This window comes from Caloenas nicobarica, chromosome 26 (assembly GCF_036013445.1).
Source record: "Caloenas nicobarica isolate bCalNic1 chromosome 26, bCalNic1.hap1, whole genome shotgun sequence".
NCBI classification, from domain to species: domain Eukaryota; kingdom Metazoa; phylum Chordata; class Aves; order Columbiformes; family Columbidae; genus Caloenas; species Caloenas nicobarica.
Window position 1 is genome coordinate 2230256 of NC_088270.1, and position 19954 is coordinate 2250209.

Genomic DNA, 19954 nt, shown 5'->3' on the forward strand with positions numbered 1-19954 from the left:
AATCCCATCATACGTGCTCCAGACCACTTTCTCCTTCCCTGGGGGAATAAAAATTCTGGCTTTTCCATTGCTGCTTCAAAGGGAGCCAGGGCAGTCCCCAGGGAGCAAAAGGTTGTTCCTGACTGGAGTCAGGTACCGGCATCAACATGAGTGCGACTCTCTGATCATTTCCCCAGTCAGAAGTGAAGGGCCAATGGGTAGAAAAAAAGAGTTTAGGGAAGGGAGGCTGTAGGGTGGTTTGTCCCACTGTAACACTTGATTCCTCAGCAAGAGGTGGTGCAGCCTTGGCCAGGCTGCTCTGCCCTGTGAGCTCTGCCCATGGCACGGGGATAGAAGGTAGATCCTGTATTCCAGCCCTGTCTGACAGCTGCAGCATGCACAGAGGAAAGGTCTATCTCTCAGGCCAGGGACTTGCCCCTGTGCAGGAAATGCCTGGCAGGGAGCAATCACAACCTGCAGCACAGACAGGACACATAATTTTCCAACAGGCACAGGCACACATGCTACCTCCCCGCTAAAAGGGGATATAAGCCTCCTCTAGGAAGTATCTGGGCAAAAGGAGGCTGACACCCCAAAGTCTTCAAGCCCAGCTGCAGGAAACACACGCAGCTCCCCAGCGCCTGCTGCTCACAGAGCATCTCCTGCTGCTGGAGAGTCACAGGATGGGGCCAAGCAGAAAGGGAGAGAGTGAGTCCACATCTCCTCTCAGATGACAGCCTTGGGATGGACAGGACTTCTGGAAGAAGTGCAGCAGTGGAGACACGTGGCAAAGGGAAGCAGACATCCAGGGTGGAAGCCTCCCTTGGCATGGGGCCAGTGGCCACAGCCCTGGACAGCCCAGCTCTACCTGGAAGAACCTGTAAGGAGAGCAAGAGCAGTAGATTTTGAGCTGTTTGGCAACCCCCAGCTCTTGGTTACCCCTTCCCACAAAAGAGTGAGACAGGCCCTTACCAAAGGTGGGCAGCCGCTACTGGTACTCACCACATGGGACATGGCAGTCACACTCACAGATGTCACAGCGCAGGAACCAGCGAGCCCAGCCTGAGTGCTTGGTGACACAGGCTGAGATCTTGATGCAGCCATGGTTGAGGAAGGCTCCCAGGTGGGCCTGGGTGCTGCACGAGGAGGAGCACCTCCCAGTAATGTCCCGCTCGCTGATCTCGATCCGACCTCGCAGGCAGATCCCTGCAAGAGCAGGGCCAGAACACATCGCAGGGTGCCCACCAGCTCTACAGCCCTCCCACAGTGGGCTGAGGGAAAAGAGACATCAGAGATACGCCTGCAGCCCTCCTGCCTGCTCCCCATCCTCAGGCTCAGCATGACACCCAGCCATACTCACGGAGGCAGGTGGGCTTGGGAGTCCAGCGGCCATCAGACTGGCAGGCACTGGCCGGGTCCCCCAGCAGCAGGAATCCAGGCCGGCAGCTGTACCGCACCACTGAGCCAACCCACCAGTCGTTGCCATACACCACTGAGTTGAAGTCCGCTTCGGGTCGCCCGCAGTTCACTGGGGACAGGGAGGTTCCCGTGGGCAGCGTGGGGCTAGCACCCTGCACAGCCTGCTCAGCAGAACAGCAGCCCAAGGGAATGTACCCAGACAAGGTTGTGGGGCCTGGGCGAGGACCACAGTACTGGGCAGAATTTGTGGGTGCTCCAGGGCTGCGTCCCCTTGTGACCTGAGGACTGGGCTGCTGGAGAGACTCCACGCACGTGGCACAAAACCTGCCGTCCCCAAGCTGGCTGTGCCAAGCCCTGCAGCCAACCCCAGGGCTCCCCCAGTCTCCCCGCTCTGGTTGTACCTCTGCAGAAGGACTTGTAGCCCAGCCAGCAGCAGCTGCCATTCCCACACTGGCTCCTCTTCAGCTCCTTGTGCTTCCCCTTGCAGCCCCCCAAGCAGATGGGTGCTGTGCCAGACCAGTAAGTATCCAGGTCTCCTGGTGCTGCAGGCAGAGCAGAGCAGGGCTGGCCTGAGTCAGGGGGCCAAGGACCACCCTTCCCACCAGCTCCGCAGCCCTGAAAGACCCACAGGCAGGTGGTACAAACCCAGCAAAGGCTCATCTCAGCCTCCTCCCTGACCCCTGCTGTGATAAGGACAGAGTCCATTAACAGCCCCCAGCTCTTCTGCAAGCCAGCCCCTCCCTGTGCCAAGCCTTGGAGCAGGGACATGATAAAGGTCCTTCTCCCTGCTGGGGAAGACCAGTCCAGCCAGGTGCCAGCAGCTCTGGGGCACCCTGTAAGCCCCTCTTCCCCCAAACACGCCATTACCTTCTGGGTCCTCACAGGAGATCAGCGTGGCTAGCACAGCAAGGAAGAGGAGGCCCAGGCCCATAGCGCACACTTTGCCCTCCTCCCCTTAGCCCTCAAATCAATGGCCCCACTCTCTGCTTGGTCAGGAGAAAGTGAACTTGGTTTCCATACACACAGGACAGGGGATGCTTTAGGACATGGGCGAAGGGAGGAGACATTCCTTTTAATCCAATCCTCTTCCCAGCAGATAATCTCTGGCAGATTACCCTCCCTGGACCCTGTGTTTAAAGGGACAACTCCTCCCAGCCACCACAGCCTCTCCTCCGCTCCCAACCTAGCACTCATGTGGGGCAGGAGTGCTGTAGTCCAAGATAATGCAAGCACAGCACGGCTTTGGCAGCAGAGGCCAGGGGCCCGTGAGTTGGAAAGAAGGCCAAGCTGGAGGTGCTGCGAAGGCAAACCTGGCAGGAGGCTGTTCTCTCGAAGACGTCCTTGTCCCAGCTCTGCCAAGTACCAGGGAGCAAGGGCCAGGCAGGCATGGGGAAGGCTGGGCAAGGCCCAGCTACATCGCATGCCGACAGCCCAGGGATGTTCTCTGCAGAGCCAGCAGCATCCTCCTGCAGTGCATGCTGTCAGCGCTGCTGGGACAACCAGCTGCCTCCCACCCTGCCTCACACCATCCCAAGGGCACAGCCACGAATCACGCCCACAGTGTTTGTAATTAGAAAGCGAGCAGATGGCCAAGGGTTTAGCATAAAGTGATTTCCCCCATTAACCTGGAATTCCAACAGCTTTTGCTGAACTGCTTGAGAAAGGAAGTGAGGGGAAAAAGTCAGAGTCCAACCCAGGAGATCAGCAGGGTGCCTCCCTGCCTCCATCTGGGCACATCACCTCCACACACAAGGCAGTGAGGGCCCGATTATCACTCCAGGGACACCAGCTTCACACTGTTCTCATCCAAATCACTTGACAAAGGGCAAGCTGGCTCTGCTCACGAGGCCAGGCTACTCTCTATATTTAAAAAAAAAAAAAAAAAAAAAAAATCACATTGCAAGCAGCTGACATTCACATCCTGAAGGAAGCAGCAAAAGTCAAACCCACATCAGGGCAGCAGGGAACAAGAGTGCTAGAGCTAAACCTGGCCTTCCGGTGCCACCTCTGGGATGTGGAACACCGTGCTCTCCAAAGCAGTAACCTGCTACACCAGGCAGCTGCCTGTAGGATATGTCAAGAGATCCTAGTAGCTCTTCAGTGCCCACTCCCCATGCTGCAGGCCCTGGGCAACTTGGTATTATCCTCTCATCACAACATGCTGCAGCTGGCAGGGATGGGGTTGAAACAGACACCAAACACTGGTTGACCTGGAAGTCTGACTTTTATTTGTCTTGCCAAAGTACGCTTTGCCCAACTAGGAACCCAAACCCCAATGTGGGGAGGAAACCCAGGGAAGGACAAAAGCAGTAAGAAGCTCCCAATCCCCCAGTGCTGCAGGATAGCAATAGCCTGTAAGGGACAGCACCTCCAGCCCTCTCCTCCCAGAGATCAGTGGCACAAACAACAGCTACCAGCTGAACAACCTAGTAAAGATGATGTGCAGGGAGGTGCTGATGAAGGCAGAAGTAGAGCGTGTCATCCCTTGGAGAACAAAGTTAAGGATGGGGGACAACAGGCCTGCTAAGGGCCACGCATCTCTCCAGGGAAAAGGCTTTTAGCTGCAGAGTCTGCTCAACACATCAGCCTGCCTGGGAGATCCTAGCTGAGGACCAGGCTCAGCAAGGGCCAACAACTTAGCTGCACAGCAGCAGGGACCACATCACCAGTTAGTGACCAAGAGAGGAAGGCCTGTGTCAGGCCAACGCCAAACCTCCTGGAAGGGTGGGAGGCTTGCTAGTCCCTAATCCCCAGAAGGAGGAGACAGACAGCTCTTTCCATCTCAGATCACTTGACCCACAACTGAGGGAGTCCTTCCCTTTTCACCATGCTGACCGGAACCAGCAGCCACTGAGGCTAGGGCAGCAGAGGGGGAAGCTAGCCAGCTGCAGGTAGGTGAAGACAAGCCCTCTCCCCCAAGCACTTCCCAACCTTCCCCACCCGCTACATCCCACGCAGGCCCAAGTTTTCTACATGCAGAGAGTCAGGTGAGCAGCTCACACGATCTGGATGCCCAGTTCCTCAGCCGTCTTCTGCAGACGGTCCATGACATTCTCCTCCTGCTCTGTAGCCAGCCCACTGGGTGCTGCTACCTGCTCCTCTGAAGATGTGCTGGCCATGACATAATACACAGTCTCGCTCTCCCCGTTCTCATTAGTCTGGTTGACCACACGGATGATGGGGTTGGCTGGGGTGCTGGGTTCTTGCTCTGATGGCAGTGCTGCTCCTGGGAAGGCATTCGGCTGTGCTGGCTCGGGGTTGTCAGCAGAGCAAGCTGCTGGGTGCAGCGGGGCCCCTTGCAGCTCAGCAATACTGTTCTCCACTAGGGGAGCCTCTTCTGGCGCTTCCAGAATGATGCCCTGCAGGTTGCCCTCTCCCTCAGAAAGCACCACACACTCTGTTGAGCCATCCAGTGCCTCTCCCCGCTTCTCTCTGTCCTTCAGTAGCTGCTCTGTCAGCTCCACACTCTCATAACGCACCAGCTGCAGCCTCATGTAGCCATCCTCATGTTCCTTGTACCTGAGCGGAAAGAGGCAGAGTTGATGGAGCCAGTCACACTGCAGCCCCTTCCCAAGAGACAGGTAGCAGTCTGAAGCAGCAGCTAAGGAAGCAGTACTATATTCTGAGTTCCAATGCCCAGTGCTACATAGATGTTACCGGGCAAATAAGATAAAAATCCTTCAGCTCTACCCCTAAAAACACACCCTGTGGCAGTTTCTGAGCTTTCTCCAAGGCCTCTATCACCTCCTAAGACCGTCTCCTTCCACCACTCTGTTCCACTGGGCACATTTGATGTCCATGCTCTTCCCAACCCAGCTTTTAGGCCCTGGAAACACTTTGCAGTTTCCTAGGGAGCATGCAGTGGAGGTGTCTGCAAAAAGATTGAACTGCAGCAGGTCTCTCTATAGTGAGACACCTGGACCTTGCCCCAGCCAAGCTCAGAAGCCTCCCAGCAGATGTAGCTATGATGGTGCCACCGCTGCCCTAATCTCTGACACACTGTTGGAGCTGCCATCCAGCACTGCACTGTCACTGTGCCAGACCACACCAAATGCTTCCCACGCAGTGCCTCCCAGCCACTGGGCAATGGGTCTTGAGTGCATTACAGGCAAAAGTCAGAGCCCAAGCACTGCCGGGTCTCTGCTCCAGCAAGATGCAGCTCCCGCTGTCTCTTGCACTAGAGAGGAGGTAGTAAAGAGATAAGGAGAAGCAGTACCTGAAGCGAGGATGCCCGGAGGGCCATTTGAACTGGTGTTTCTTCCTGAGGTGGACAGTGAGGTTGTTTCCACGTGTGAAGCACTTGTCACAGACATGGCACTTGTACCGGGGCTCTGAGTCACCCTGAAGGGCAGAGAGAGGGATGTGAATACTCCATGAGCCTGATCAGAGGGCCTGGCACCCAGGTACATGCATGAAAAGAAGAATCAGGTTCTCTGAGAAGACTGACATGCTGTATCATTGCAGCAGTAAGACAGGAATGCAATCTGACCTCACATTCCTACAGCCCTCATCAGTCTAGGGCACTTCACATGACTTTAGCTTTTTTCCTCATGCTTCTGTACAGCACGTTGCACTTAGTGGTTCTCAGCCTCATTGGGAGAGAGTAGAAAGCAGAACAGCCCTCTGCTCCCTTCCCACCTCATGGACTTTGCGGTAGTGCAGCTTGATGGAGCAGAGGGAACGTGCAGTGAATCTGCAAGCCTCAAACTCGCAGCGATAGGCTGGCTCTTTGCTGTGCGTGTCCAGATGTTTCCTCAAGTCAATGAGATTCTTGCAGCTAAAAGGAAATGATAAGAAAAAAAAGCTGAATACTGTGTAGCACACACACACGCGCCTCTGGCTGCTTCTCCATCACCACTCTGGGAAGACAGAAAGCCCTGGTCCTTACCTGTAATCACAGTATTCACACTTGAATGGCCTCTCCTCGCTGTGCCGAAAACGAATGTGACTGCGCAGGGAGGAGGGTAGTGGGCAGGTCATGTCACACAGAGGGCACTTGTAATGGTTCACTGTGCAAAAGAATGGGTGGAAAACATTACCACAAAGCAGGAGACAGCACATGCTCTTCAGAGCCTCACTTGGGAGAAGGGGCCTTGACTCACCGTGGTTCCTCATATGGTCACGGAGCAGCCTCTCTGTGGCAAATCTCTTGGAGCAGTGAGAACACTGAAACCTCTGCTCTGCAGCATCGGGGCCAGGGAGAAAGGGGAGAGGGTGGTGAGAAAATAGATCAAAGCAGAGAGAACAGCACAAAGAGCAGCAAGTGAGAACAAATGGTAGTTACAGTGGAGCTAGGAACCCTTCTCTCCAGGCAGAGACAGCAGACACTGGCTACAAAGTCAAACAAAAAAAACACTTGCAAAGACCAATCTGCCTCCCCTTTGCACTGCCTCTTTGTGCTGCCAGTGCAGGAAGCGTGGAGCAAGAATCACACACGCACAGTCATTGCCAGCACAGCACAAGGGAACTCAACAAGCAAATCTGAGTGCTGCTGCAGGTGCCCAGCTGCTGTCTTCGACTTCAGCCCTGGGTCCCTACAGGAGGAACAGCTCTGGCTGCAGCAGTATGAACCCTGTGCAGACTTGTCAGCCTCCAACCCTGCTGCCTCTGCAAGAGTATGCTTCTCAGAGATTCATCAGTGTCTGAGTTCCCAGGCATCAGAGCAGCTAGGCCATTTCCAAGAACACCCATGAGAGAGGACTGCTTACAACCCACTACTCCCCTGCCTGCAGGAGCTTACGGTCCAGCGCAGTCTGACGGCGGATATGGTCAAAGAACTTGGTGTTGTTGGCGAACATCCCCCCACAGGTTGGACAGGCCACCACCTTCTCCTGCGTGTGGCTGCGCAAGTGCTCCCGCAGTTTGCAGCGTCCCTTGAAGGTGCAATCGCAGTCTAAAGGGAAACAGCAGAATGCCATTAAGAACCTTCACACATGGGCTACGATCCACAACCTGAATGAATAGCAGGCTTCTTCCATTTTGACTAGCAAGGATCAACTCCCTGCTCCAAAAAGCCCACAGAGCAGGGTTACAGCAGGATGAGATCACTCATGTACAACTGGCACGGGCTGCCCTCACTGCAAGCAACTAAGGTAATTGCACAAATGCAGAAGAGAGAAATTATTAAAAAAATTAAAATGGAGCATTTTCTTCTAGGTTTTAATTAAATATAAATTAAAAGTTCAATGTTAAGCACTCAACTGGATCCCCTGAAGGAAATTCTACAGGAATATTTCACTGTTGGGACCATACGGACATATTTTTGAAGCTCAAGAGGCTCTCTGAAACCCTGCCAAGGAGCGCAGAGTTCTCCCATACAACTTTTGCAATCCAGCCTGCTGCAAAGCTCCCTAAGGAGGCCTTGCATGCACCCACTGACCTTTCCAGCCACAGAGGACCACGTGGTTCTCCTTCCCTGCTGCCTTGTACTCCGAACAGAAGCTGTGATCCTCCACATGTCGATAGAACCACTCAGGATTATCAAATGATCTCTGTTGGGGAGCAGAGAGACAGAACAGGGTGAAAAGACCAGCACGAGCTGGCCTCAGCCAGAGCACATCAGATGTTTTCACACAGGTACAAACACAGCCAACAGGCAGGCACAGAGGTGAGCTGTTCTCACCTCGCAGTACTCCCACAGACACAGAAAGTTCTCCTGGATCTCAGGAATGATATTGCGGCTCTGGAAGTCCAGCTGGCAATGGCTCACATCTGACTGGCTCTGCAGGGCCCGTAGCCCCCACTGCTTCAGCTTGGTGTGGTAGCAGTGGAAATAGACATGGCGAACGAGGTCAGCTGAGCTCTCTGGGGAACAGAAACCGCATTCCTGCCACAAGCACGTGTATTCCTCTGCAACACAAACAGGACATATACAGGCCATAATGGTCTGATGGGAACTCTCCAAAGCTCAGGTTCCTGCAGGCAGAGAAACATCATGGCTTTTTTTTTTTTTTCCCCCCCGCCCAGGAGATTCCAGTCCTGCAGCAGGCAGCACTGCCCTGCTCGGGGAGAGGCAGATTCTCTCACACCGAAATATCTCAGAGGGCTCATGAGCCGCAGCAGTCCAGGCTGCTAGCTCCTTACCGAGAGGGTCCACCTCGTCCTCCTGTTTCCCGGGAAGGTGCTGCTGCAGGTGCTGGGACACGTGCTCGCAGAACTCCTCCATCTTCGAGGCCACGTAGGTGCACACATCCCACTCGCACTGCAGCACCAAGGCCTCCTTGCCGCCGGCCTTGGCGGGCGGCATGGCCGGGCCGCCGGCCCTGAAGGGCGGGTCGGAGAGGCCGCGGGCTCCCCTCACCGCCGCAGTCCCCCACTGCCCGAATCCGGCCCGGGCCCAGCGGCGGCGAAGCGGCGTGCGGGGCAGGGGGAGCCCCGGGCACAGCCGGCCACGGGAGGCCGCCCCACGCACCCGCCTCTGCCCCGCAGGGGGGCGCCGGAACCCAACGGACCGCGCCCGCTCGTCCAATAGCGACCGCGGCCGCCGAACCGCCGACCAATCGCCGCGCAGGAGCCGGCTGCGCGTGTGCAGCGGCCGAGCGGGGCCGCCGGGAAGCGGCGCCGGCTCACAAAGGTTCCCACGCTGCTCGGGGGATCGAATCGTGTTTGGTTTTGGGACGCTCGTATCCCAGGAGCCCAGACCACTTTTGTTATTTATAAGAGTGGGCACGGAACCTGGCTTTGCGGTGCTGGAGCTCAAAGCCCAGCACAGGCTTTGCTACTGCCACATATGTCAATTTCTAGTGCCTCCAGAACAGCTTCTCGCTTAAACAAGAGTCCTTGCAGCCAAATCCACACATCTGGGCATCCTGGCCAAGCGCAGAATAAAAAGTCCATCAGTATTGTGGTTTCTTCTGTGAGATAACGCAACATATTCTCTTTACTCAGCAATGAGAGGACAGATTGAAATGACAGCTTGAAATAAACAAATATACATTTACTATTATGGCTGCTGTTCCAGGCTTTTGTAACACAAAATGGAGAAACAATTCTCAGAAAGTTTGCTTTGGCACAGATAAATGCCATGCTACAAACCAAATGGGATTGTATGAAATGCGCCACAAAGCGTGCCTTGCCAATACACAATTGTTTCTGTAACTCCTGTCATACACGCCGACTCTCCCCTCTGATGTGAATGGAAAGCATACCTAAATTCACTAAATTATAAAGAAAATCTGGATCTGATGCTTTTTCAAATGAAAATGTAAGGTAAGAGATAGATTTTATTTAAAAGAAGACTGGCTGAGTTTTTATTTTATCTCATCTCTGTTTACTTGTTTTCTGCAGGATCTGTTGTTTTCATTGTGATTATTTTGTCATCAGTACAGAAAACACCTGGACTGGCTGGACAGCGCAAAGCTATTAGCTCGAATAGGGCTGGGATTTAACTTGTATATTCTAACCAAAGTATTACATATAAATATCCAGCACAGGAGACAAAACTATCTGGGAAGCCTGCCAGGAGGCAGGTGGCAAACTAAGCCGATTGCTGACAAAGCACAGACTGCCCTCTTCTGTTGTGACTTTACATCTGCCCACGCTTCACCGACCCACCCGGTGCTTCCTGCCCATCCCATTACCTGTTAGCCAAATCCGAGACACCTGCGGGTACCAGGAGGGGGTGGCCAGGAATGGACAGGCCAAAATAGGACTTGTCTTATACAACAGGGCACATATACGCAGTGAAAGACTGTACACAAGAGCTCAAGTCATCCAAGAGTTTGATCGTGCAATGTCCTCTTGGTCCTGAGCTCTGTGTCTGAGCAGGCAGAATACTGGAGTCGTTCTGCAAGTTAAGAATATTGGGAATTATTCAGGATGTGATTTCAGCTCTGCCTTCCCCACTTGCCTCAATGGCCTGAGCAGATGCAGCTTTTGCCAGCTGCTGCTCTTTGTATTTTATTTTTCTTCTGAAGGAAAAGAATATTTACACTTTAAAAACCTCAATAGCCTTCCCCAGAAAGGCAGTTCACATGACAGGCCAAATTAACCTCTGGGCCAATGCTGGGGAAAGTGCACAGAATTACAAAGAGAGATGGATCTTACCTAATAAACCCACAAGCTGGCAGCAGACTCCACAAGAGGCAAAATATTTAATTATGAGAAACGTATTGGCGCCAGTCTTGTCCTGCTTATGTAAGATGAGCACAGCAATGCTCCACACCAGCCTGCTCTGCTTGTACACAAAACACTGCAGAGATCAGCAGCCTCACCATAGCCTGTCCTTACCGTATTGATAGGTTGTGCAAATGTGCATATGTTTCACAAGCAGGGTATAAGCTACAGTGCTTAAAGAGGAATTTAAAGGCTTAACTCTGCTTCTCGGTTCAGATATTGCAGAAACAGACTTGCTACCATTTGGAGGCTGGTAACAGAGGAATGGCTATAGCAAACCTGGCCAAAGGTCCCTTTAATCTGGGTCCAGCAGCACTGTAAGAACAGGTACCTCGCTGGTACCCCAGACCTTCAGAAAGGGGACACCTCACTTGATAGCAGAGACCCAAACCCTGGATTTCTGCCCCCCCAGGAGCATGTGGGTTTGCTAAAGGATGTTCCTGCCAGTCCCATGAGCACGCTGTCCCTGGCTGAGCGTTACTCCTCTCCCCGCAGGTGCTAGTGGATGCCATGCAAAGCCTCCTGGTTTCACAGTGTCTAAAGATCCAGTTTTAACTGTGTAATGCACAAGCTAGCCTGTGGCGTCCCAGAGAAACGGTGCTACTCCCCAAGTAACATCTGCTGTGTGCATCTTCAACAGCACATGGGTACCTCACACTTACACAAGAAGATACTCTTGTCTCAAACCTTGTTTTTCCAACTAGGTTCCTCACCTGTAAGGAGATGGCTTGTCACTGCAAGACTCACCAGCCTTTCACTTTAAGCAAAGATTTTTCTGTTGGTAAACCTCAGCTCAGTTTTCATCCATGAAATGTCAGCACAGACAGGAAAGAGACTCTCGGGAATGATCCGTACTGACCATGCAAATTGGAGTGGAACACACGTCAAAAGATTTGCATTTAATCAAATCCCAAACAAGGTATTGTGGAGACATCACTAAATTGTAGAAAACACATTTCCATCAGGCTCAGCTGGAACTTACCAGTGGAGTATGAGCACTGACTTCACTCTGCTCTGGGAACTCATGACGGACGGTCCTTCTCCAAAGTCCTGCAGAATCTGAGAACTGGGACTTGTCAGCAGTGACGACAATGGAAACAGGTGAGTTTCAGCACCTTGACTTTTCAAAACCGTAAAGATGCATCTTCATGGAAATACCAGAGCAAGAACACACTGTGCCATCCTTAGGCTCATATTAGAAAAAAAAAAACCAGAAAAAATAATTGTCTAAAATCAATGTGGCATCTTTAATGTCTCAAGAATTTAATAATACCTCTTAGCATGTTCAGCCTTCTCTAGACTAAAATGATATTCCTTCACAATGCAATATTTTTCCAAAAGGCAGTTAGATCAAAGTGGTGTGAAATATTATTCCGTTTGCTTTAATCTGCTTGAGCTCAGGTCTAAATTAGCATTCCCTTCCCGGTGCTGCCGATAGCAGAATTATCTGGAGTTTTAATACCTCAGCATCAGATCCTGCTGAATAACTCAATGAAAGCAACAGGTTTAGTTATGTGAGGCTGGACTGCTAAGTTAAAAATAGGGTTAGAGGACAAAGGCACACCGGGTACCCATGCTTCTAGCTGCGCTCTGTAAAACAGCCCTGAAAAGGGACTACAGGAGACAGATTTCTTTGTTGGGCCGTGGAAAAAAGGCAGCTTGAGTATACAGATTCCTCTCAGCTGAGTTGATATCAGCTTCTGGCTGTGTCCTGGCTTGTCCACAGACACTCGCTGGTGGGCATGCAGGCTCAGCCTTCACCTCTGTTTTGACCATTTTGATCATAAGCGTTTTGGGGCACTGCCTCTTGCAGTGTGTTTGCCTTGTGCCCAGTCTTGGCTGAAGTCTCACTGGTTATTACACAGACACCAAAACCAAGCTGCAGTTGCCTGAAATTGCAATTGCTATAGGCCAATAGAAAATATTTGGGGTAACCCCAAGCCAGCACTGAGATTCTGTGTTATTTAAACTCTCTACTCTTCCCTTTCTAATCTCTTCATGTGTATGTACACCTGGGGACACAATGCCACATGAATGAGTGATAAATTGAGCCAAATGACACATCCTGAAAAGCAGAAGGGCATAACAATAGATCACAGTTTTAGACATCAAGCACATCAGCTGTGGAATGGCTGTTTGTTTTCCCTTGGTAGAATATGGCTGCATGTTTTCCAAGGGATTACCTTCAAAGTTAAGTAATTCTCTGGAAGATTTCAATAAAAGCCCATATGGACACTCCTCTCTGGCTGCACAGGTGCAAGTTCTCTGTTCAGGCACAATCAGGGCAAAACAGCTGTCCCTGGTATTGTACTTTGTACTTCTCTGCCCTCATTCGTGCCAAAATGTCTGGACACAAGGCGGATCTCACAAAGCTTTATCCAGGCAGAGGAAAAGAACAGATGGCTCACACCAAAAATCGCACAGACCCTATGGACAGGTTGTGCTGTGTTCCAGGCAGGTCAAGAAAATGCAGCCAGGCTTGCCATCAGCCTCTTGGGTGACATGGCTAAGACACTGTACCACTCTTTGTGCCTTCCTCCATAACCTTGATAAAACAACAGAGTTCTCAGGTACCTCTCTGTATTTGCTGTGGATGCAAAGCAGGCTGAGCAGTCAGCTCCTTTTCCTTTCCTGAGATCTGCACCGCAATTCGCGTCACCTTTCAGAGGTGCCACACTAACCATCTGGGGTATTTCCACCTTTGCTGCACTGAGACCAAAGCTCACAGAGCGATGTGCTGGAAGCCAGCAGCTCCAGAACGGCAAGGAGAGGCTAAACCACAGCATCGCTGCTGAAAGCGATAGGGATTGTATGGTTGAACCAACTTTTGCTGACCCTAAGGGGAATTGTAGGATCCTCCAGAGCTCTCTTGGAAAAGCAAAAGCCAGAAACCATCAGCCAGCCATATCTGGCACAGAGGGAGCTGCACAGAAGCCACATGGCACCCAATGCTGAAATCCAGGGTAGGGCACCTCAGTCTTTGTTCTATGCAGATGAGCAGCCTTCACTGTTGGGCTCCTAAGGGATGATTTTGTATTAATAATAGCAGTCCTCCTTCCTAATATGCCTAATATGCCTCCTTCCTAACTTGGTGTACAGAGGCGATGAATTTGCTTTTTCTGTAACAACCTCTTCCAGCTGCTCTGTGCTTTCACTGAACTCCTCTAATGTTCGTTTTGTTCCCTCAGTCCCTACAAATTTTAGCAAACGGGTATACCAAGGAGTGCGAGTGAAACACACGGTCAAAGACCTTCTTGCTGAAAAACGATCCAGGGAGAGCAATGGCTCCCGCTCCAGTGTAAGTCACTTCACCCCAACCCCACTTTTTCTTTTTAACCAGAAAAGTCATGTCATGTAATCCTCTGATTTAAAGAGCATTTATGTTGAGCTCAGGGCACTACCAATATTGACAGGGAATAGCAAAATATCTGAAACACTAGCGTTTGCTCCAAAAGATCACAGATAGTTCCTTGATTTTTTACCTCAGTGAAACTTTGAGGGATTGAAGTCTGCTTTTTTTTTTTTTTAAAGCAAGTCAGTGATGCTAAATTTCTCGTTCCTTTCACATCCTGCATATGACACATTTCCAAGTCAACTTCACTTTTCCACTAGATACACTCGAACAACTCAGTGCCACAAAAATAGATGCTCTTCCATGAATGTTGTGCTCTTTCCAGCGCCTTTCTGGCATACTAGAGTGCCAGGGGAGATGCGGTGATGTTATGGTCTGGAAAGCGGCCAAGCACCAGTTCTATAGCAACAGGAAACTTAAGCTGAATTATAGTATGCTACACTGTTTTTTCTCAATTATTAGGCAGAAAAGCAATGCTATCCACAGAAAGTGACCCAATATTGCAGGTGCCAGCACGTGACATCCAGCGGCACAGTATGCCATTCCCTGTGTGCTCTCAGGACTCACCTTTACCAAGCAGCAGCACTTCGCTTCCAGGCTGGCTGGGAAAAATGGGACAACTGACAGATAAGAAGATGCAATCAAGCTGCTGAAACTGTGTCCAGAAAGGAAAGAGGGGGAGCAGAGACCTGAATTACTGGCAGCAGAAGGCACATGTTAGGAGTTTTGATGCTCTCTTCCTCCCAAGCCATTTGCCTCAGGCTTTTTGCCTTTAGCAGAACAAAGAGACCTCAAAGGGATTTACAAGTATTTTTCTCACTGTTACTTTCATGCATGTTAGCTCTGTGTAACAGAACAGGCAGCAAAACAGCATGGGCACTACCAAACAAAGCAAGACCTAGCCATAGACCTCCTCAGGGCCTTCAGCTAATGCAGAAAGGCAGAAGACACCTTGAGCCACGGACAGTCACTGGGAAACACATGCTCTCACCGGACAGGCATTTGGGAAGTCTGCTTGGGCAGCAGCAGGAAGCGACTGCTGTGTTGGCAGTCACTGAGAAAACACATCCTCCATGATGACTATCATGCTCTACCTGCCTCAATGGTAGCAGCCTCAACGGCTTCATAGGAACTGTAAAAGACTGGCTGCTTGCTTTATTGCCCTTTGGTTTGTATTCCAAAGCTTAGCAGTTGTGTGTCTATCTAATCAAAGTCAGCCCTGTTGCTAATTCCCTATGAAAGATAAAAAATTATTGTGCAGGGCAAACATCCGTATTTGCTCAAACGTATCATGAAAAGAACAGCTGTAAGCACAGCTCTGTTTATCTGACATAATATAATCCAGAATCAAAGCAAACAGCAGATAACTGAACACCCCTTTGTACATTTATGATGCAGTGTAATTTAGCTGCATCTTTTGTTTGAACGTGATATTTGCTCCAAAATCAGTTAAGCCTTTGTTGTGCAAGGGGAGGTCTATGGAGGAGATTTGTGCTGCTGCGGAAAGGTCATTGACCATCAGAGGTGAGCTGCTGGGCTCTTTACTGAGGCAGCAGAAGAGCAAAAATTTCATGATAGCCAGGCCCAGCACATATTAAATGGTAGTAAACCAGTGTGTACCATGATGAAAAACCACAGGGCTCAGGATTCTGAGTTCCCACTTTAGTGAGGCTCTGACATTATCTCCTCTGGCTTATCTGCCATGTAGGTATGAACCAGCAGCTACCCTCTGCGTGATAAAAGGATTATCTTCTTTTCTCAGGTGAGAAAACGGATAGATACACAGATGAATCACTATGCCCAGCAGCACTCAGAGCCAGGGACGGATCATTCAGCAAACTTGCTGCCAGCAAACCAGTGAGGTGCCCTGCCCAGATTAAGCTTTGGTTTTATTATTACTTTTTATTATTTCAGCTACTGTACTACAGATTGGGCCAGAGAGGAGCTGCACTGAAGCCGAAGTCCAATTAAAGCCCATCATACATTCCCTTTGCAGGACCACGTCATTATTTTGACCTGGATCCTTACATTTACTCCCCCAAGGCAACCTTGAAAGCTGAACAATGCTCCTGGGTTATCAAGGCAGTGAAGCAACACATCTCTCTGGAGTAGCCCCAGCCAGTATCTCTGCCCAGTCATGTGCAAGGCAGGCAGAGACCAAGCTTATCAACAGCTGAATATGCTGTGGGCTCAAGTGATGCTAAACAGACACACTGATGTGTTGCAGAAGATCCACAGCACTGAAAGGAAGTAATGCAGGGAGGAAATGAACTAATGGGCTTAAATTAAGCTGAGCAATTCATCACCTGATAAGGAGCCTGAAGCAGGAGAAGATATTACTGAAGTGACAAGGATGCTGAGAGAGGGGTGGCTGCTGAGACCAGATTTGCATGTGGAGGATTCAGCTTTGCAGGGCAGTGTGCATTACCAGCGATGATCCTCACTGACTGAGCTCTGCAGCCAAAAATGGCTCAGATGGAGACAAGTGCAGGACCCAGCCCTGACCCTGCAATGTGAACACTCTCATCTGCCTGCAAAACAAAGGGCTCCTTCCTGACACCTCCTATCACTCCCAAAGCCTGTGTGACTTGTGTGGGCTCAGAGCTCATTTTCATGATGGAGCAGGGAGCAGCTGCAAACCTCCCTCAGCAGTAAAAGGAAGTCCTAGTATTGGCAAATTTAATTCAAATCTAAACCTCTAAATTTGGTTGCTTGCTGTGGTAGGAACCTCCTGTTTGCACTATGCAAACTGGAAATAGCATGCCACCATCACTGACCAGGGTGACAGCACAGCTGAGGTAAATGCAGCGCTGTATTTCTGCTTTATGTCTGGAGATTGAACTCAACGAAACCCCACGTACAAGCTTTGCTCCAGAGGAACAGATGCCTTTGCCACAGTGCTTCGTAAGGAATTAGCCACCATGAGCACCAGGGTCACTCAGAACTAATTCTCCCTTGCCTAGGGACCAGGAGGAGATTATTATTTTCAGTACCGCTGTAGCACCCAAACAGGAGCTGGAAACAACATAAGGCAGCTTTGTGGCAGGTAGATGCAGCACAGGAGAGCTGGGCTACAACACAGGAGCACAGATTCTGACTGTTTTGACCAGCCAAGGGCTTAGATACCAGGTTAAGATCTGTTTTGTGCCAACACCAAAATGACTGCTCAGCATTATGCCTGTATTAGGGAACCCTGCAGTACCTGAGAAAGCAGCCAGTTATCTTGATATTTCTCCTGTTATCAGCTCTACACAAGACCTTCAAAATCTCAGCCTACATCTGCTAATATCTCAGAGGCCCCAGGCTTGAAATCTTGTAGTTAAGCTCTTCATATTCATAGCGCCAAGGGTGAAATAGTGCATCTGAATTATGGAAACATCTTCCCAAGCTACAGGCTTAGAGAGCTGCCTTGCTTCGAAAAGACACTTTTCTAACATGTCTTTATGTTTTGCAGGGCAGCACCAGCACATCGCAGTCACCATTTGTCCAAATGCCAGGTGAGGTTTTACTCCCCTAATAAATACCTTCAATGCAGGTTGGACAATTGACATCGCTCCTGTCTCTGGCCACCCCTCAGAGAGAGCCCAGGAGGAAAGTAATTGAAAGAGCCAAAACAGAAATAGCAATAATAGAAGAAAGGCTCCTGTAGTCTTGTGTGAAATTCCCAAGAGGGGAAAGAGAGGTAATCGAAGCAGTTCCCTCCTCTTTCGATAGAAGTGCCACACAGAACTCCTCCTTTTCCCTCTGCCACTTCTGGTTGTATCTGAAGATGAAATAAGAAAATGTGAAACCAGGAGCTGACCTATTTTGTTCTTTAAGCTCCTGAGCAGGGAAAGGGGAGTGAGGCTGGAACAGAGGCAGGTGGTTTGGCAGCTGTAGCCCCATCCTCCTCCCCAGGAGTTGTAGCGGAGAGCAAGGAAGAAGCAAAGATCAGCAAAGCTAATCTCCATCCCCTGGCCTCATACTTGAAGCTTCCCAAAACACATTTGGTTTGCTGCGGATGGAGGTCATCAGCCGGATCGGGGCAGTCTGAGATGCTGAAAGCACTTGGGCTAACACATGGGTTTCAAGACAGGATTGACTCATGCCCTGGGCAATGCTAGAGAGAAAAGGACTCTACTTTGCGCCTGCAGAGGTGCCAATAGCTCTGAGGCTCCCCAGGCACTGCTGTTACGGTTTCCCTCTAGCCAACTCTTTTTTCTGACCACCACAGGCTCACCTACCATGGCGGGTTACTACGGTATCAAGAGATCCTTCACAACTGAGCTGGATTTTCACAACACAAAGCAGCTCGTCAGTGATGTCTACTCATCCCCTCCAGGGTCCAAGCCCTTCTCTTGTGATTCTTCTGCCACTCAGGACTACCCGACACTTCTGGACCCATATCTCACCAACCAGTATGGGGATTACCGTGCCGCTCCCCTCACAGCTGGTACCAGCTGCTTCTTCAGCCCTTCTTCTGTGCCCCCTCTCCCGCCGTCCTTCCCCAACGACACAGCGCACTTCCTACTAGTGAGTGAGTCTACCGTTCTCAATCACTCCATGCAAGATTACCTGATTTAAAGCTGGGGTTAAGTCAAGGGGACTTGTATGGGAAGGATGTGGCTGTTACAGGGGACAGCCACAGCAGAGCACACAGCAGATGGGCCAGAGCTGAGGGAGAACTGTTTTTCTCTTCGTTCCCACCCTCCATCTAATTGTCGTCTCTTTCTGTTGGAGACGAGCTCCTCAATTAACCACCTGCCCTGCTCCCAGAACAACTACTCCATTGAGATCCTTAAGTTTCTAGAAACATCCTTTGTCGGCTCCAGCCAATTGCCTATCCCTGTCTCTGCCGCTTCCCAGGAGCCAGCTCCACTCACACCCCCAGGACAGAGCTCCTGAGCCATGCAGGGTCAGGGCTGGTCAGTCCCAATGGGAGCCTATTTCCAGCCTTGACCACTATTGACAGCATGGATGTTTCCTTTCAACAGTTTTAACACCAAATGCAGCTCCAGAGCAACAGAAACTATTGAGTGCTCCCAACTAGGCTCTGGGGATAACTCGGCTCAGTGAAGCCAAGCTAGACAAGCTAGCTGTTACTTCCAGGACAAGCTTTTGTTCTTAAGGGTCTTTCTTGCCTTCTCTCCCCACTTCCATGCAGAGGGAGCCATGGGAGCAGACCTCACCCGACAGCCTCAGCCAGTCGGACGGTGTGTGCTCAGACCCCCTGCAAGCACTGCCTGCCGGCGCCAGCTGCCTCCCCTCACAGGAGTCCGGAGGTGTTTCCCCCTACCGAAGCTCAGGCTGGACCTCAGCCATCCCCGGAGCCCAGCCCTGCCCTCTGCGTCCTCTCGAAGATGTCCACTACTCCGCCAGCTATGCTGCCACCTCACCCTACTCCTTCTCACCATTCATGACTGTGTCAAATGAGGTTATCTCCAGGATGAGCCACCTCTCACCAGAGCAGTCCTCAGAGATGCTGCCCCTTCATGATAACTCTGCCTGGGCAAAAGAGGATGGAAGTCCCATCTGGGGGACTTATGAAGGCCGAAGAACTTATTGATGAGAGATAAGAGCTGGAGGAAAAGAAAAATGGACCATTATTGAAGCAAATTAATTACTTGTATGCTTTTTCCTAAAACTGGTCCTTCAAACAGAGGATGCTAACAATATGCAATGCTTTACTCTCTGTTTAGAAATACAGTCACTTGGATTTACCACATTTAGCTTACAGTGATGTCTTCTAGCACCTTATGAAAGTCATTGCTCACCGTCCTGCTGTGCTACAAGTAAAATACACAGCCTGAAAAATGTCTGCACTCTATGGGCATTTCCCACAAATAAGGATCCCAGGTACTTCTTTTCAGATGCTGAGAGAATAGGTTGTTCTGAACCTTAAGCTACATCTACAAAGCGACATTACCAGAGGAGATTTGGGAAGGCTGGGGAGCAAGGCAGGAGCTGCGGGAAGCCCTCCTTGATAGCATAGAGTCTGTATAATGGTATCTGGCTACCTAGTGGCATAAACGTATATCTCTAACACTAGTGTGCTGTGAACATGGCATCGTCTTGGGCAACAGTTATGAGTGGAGTAGCAAAGGCATGGTA

At 50.7% G+C, this 19954-nt stretch overlaps 2 protein-coding genes across 3 annotated transcripts; one reads left to right on the forward strand and one right to left on the reverse strand.

The window, feature by feature from the left end:
- Positions 1-1908: 1908 nt before the first annotated feature.
- Positions 1909-8745, reverse strand: HINFP (histone H4 transcription factor). Of its 2 annotated transcripts, XM_065651997.1 has the most exons (11): positions 8482-8745; positions 8021-8247; positions 7778-7889; positions 7139-7291; positions 6501-6578; positions 6287-6407; positions 6037-6175; positions 5615-5739; positions 4399-4917; positions 3139-3258; positions 1909-1940 (listed from the first exon to the last, which is right to left on the reverse strand). In XM_065651997.1, the coding sequence occupies exons 1-10, from the start codon at positions 8642-8644 to the stop codon at positions 3252-3254; spliced, it is 1644 nt and encodes a 547-aa protein (XP_065508069.1). In that variant the 5' UTR covers positions 8645-8745; the 3' UTR covers positions 1909-1940; positions 3139-3251. The 2 variants fall into 2 exon arrangements, with proteins under 2 accessions (XP_065508069.1, XP_065508070.1); XM_065651998.1 differs by lacking the exons at positions 1909-1940; positions 3139-3258 and having other exon boundaries at positions 3628-4917.
- On the forward strand, positions 8643-19409 carry POU2AF2 (POU class 2 homeobox associating factor 2). Its single transcript, XM_065651882.1, has 5 exons — positions 8643-9001; positions 13651-13810; positions 17319-17361; positions 18078-18376; positions 19008-19409. The coding sequence occupies exons 1-5, from the start codon at positions 8643-8645 to the stop codon at positions 19407-19409; spliced, it is 1263 nt and encodes a 420-aa protein (XP_065507954.1).
- The last annotated feature ends 545 nt before the right edge of the window (positions 19410-19954 follow it).

Excerpts from the sequence above, each read along its gene's own strand:
- POU2AF2 (XM_065651882.1), top strand. The coding sequence starts at position 8,643 with ATGGCCGGGCCGCCGGCCCTGAAGGGCGGGTCGGAGAGGCCGCGGGCT. Across the intron at positions 17,362-18,077 it reads ACCATTTGTCCAAATGCCAG|GCTCACCTACCATGGCGGGT; the intron begins GTGAGGTTTTAC and ends TGACCACCACAG. Across the intron at positions 18,377-19,007 it reads ACACAGCGCACTTCCTACTA|AGGGAGCCATGGGAGCAGAC; the intron begins GTGAGTGAGTCT and ends ACTTCCATGCAG.
- HINFP (XM_065651997.1), bottom strand. The coding sequence starts at position 8,644 with ATGCCGCCCGCCAAGGCCGGCGGCAAGGAGGCCTTGGTGCTGCAGTGC. Across the intron at positions 8,248-8,481 it reads GGACGAGGTGGACCCTCTCG|AGGAATACACGTGCTTGTGG; the intron begins GTAAGGAGCTAG and ends TTTGTGTTGCAG. Across the intron at positions 6,176-6,286 it reads TGTGAATACTGTGATTACAG|CTGCAAGAATCTCATTGACT; the intron begins GTAAGGACCAGG and ends ATTTCCTTTTAG.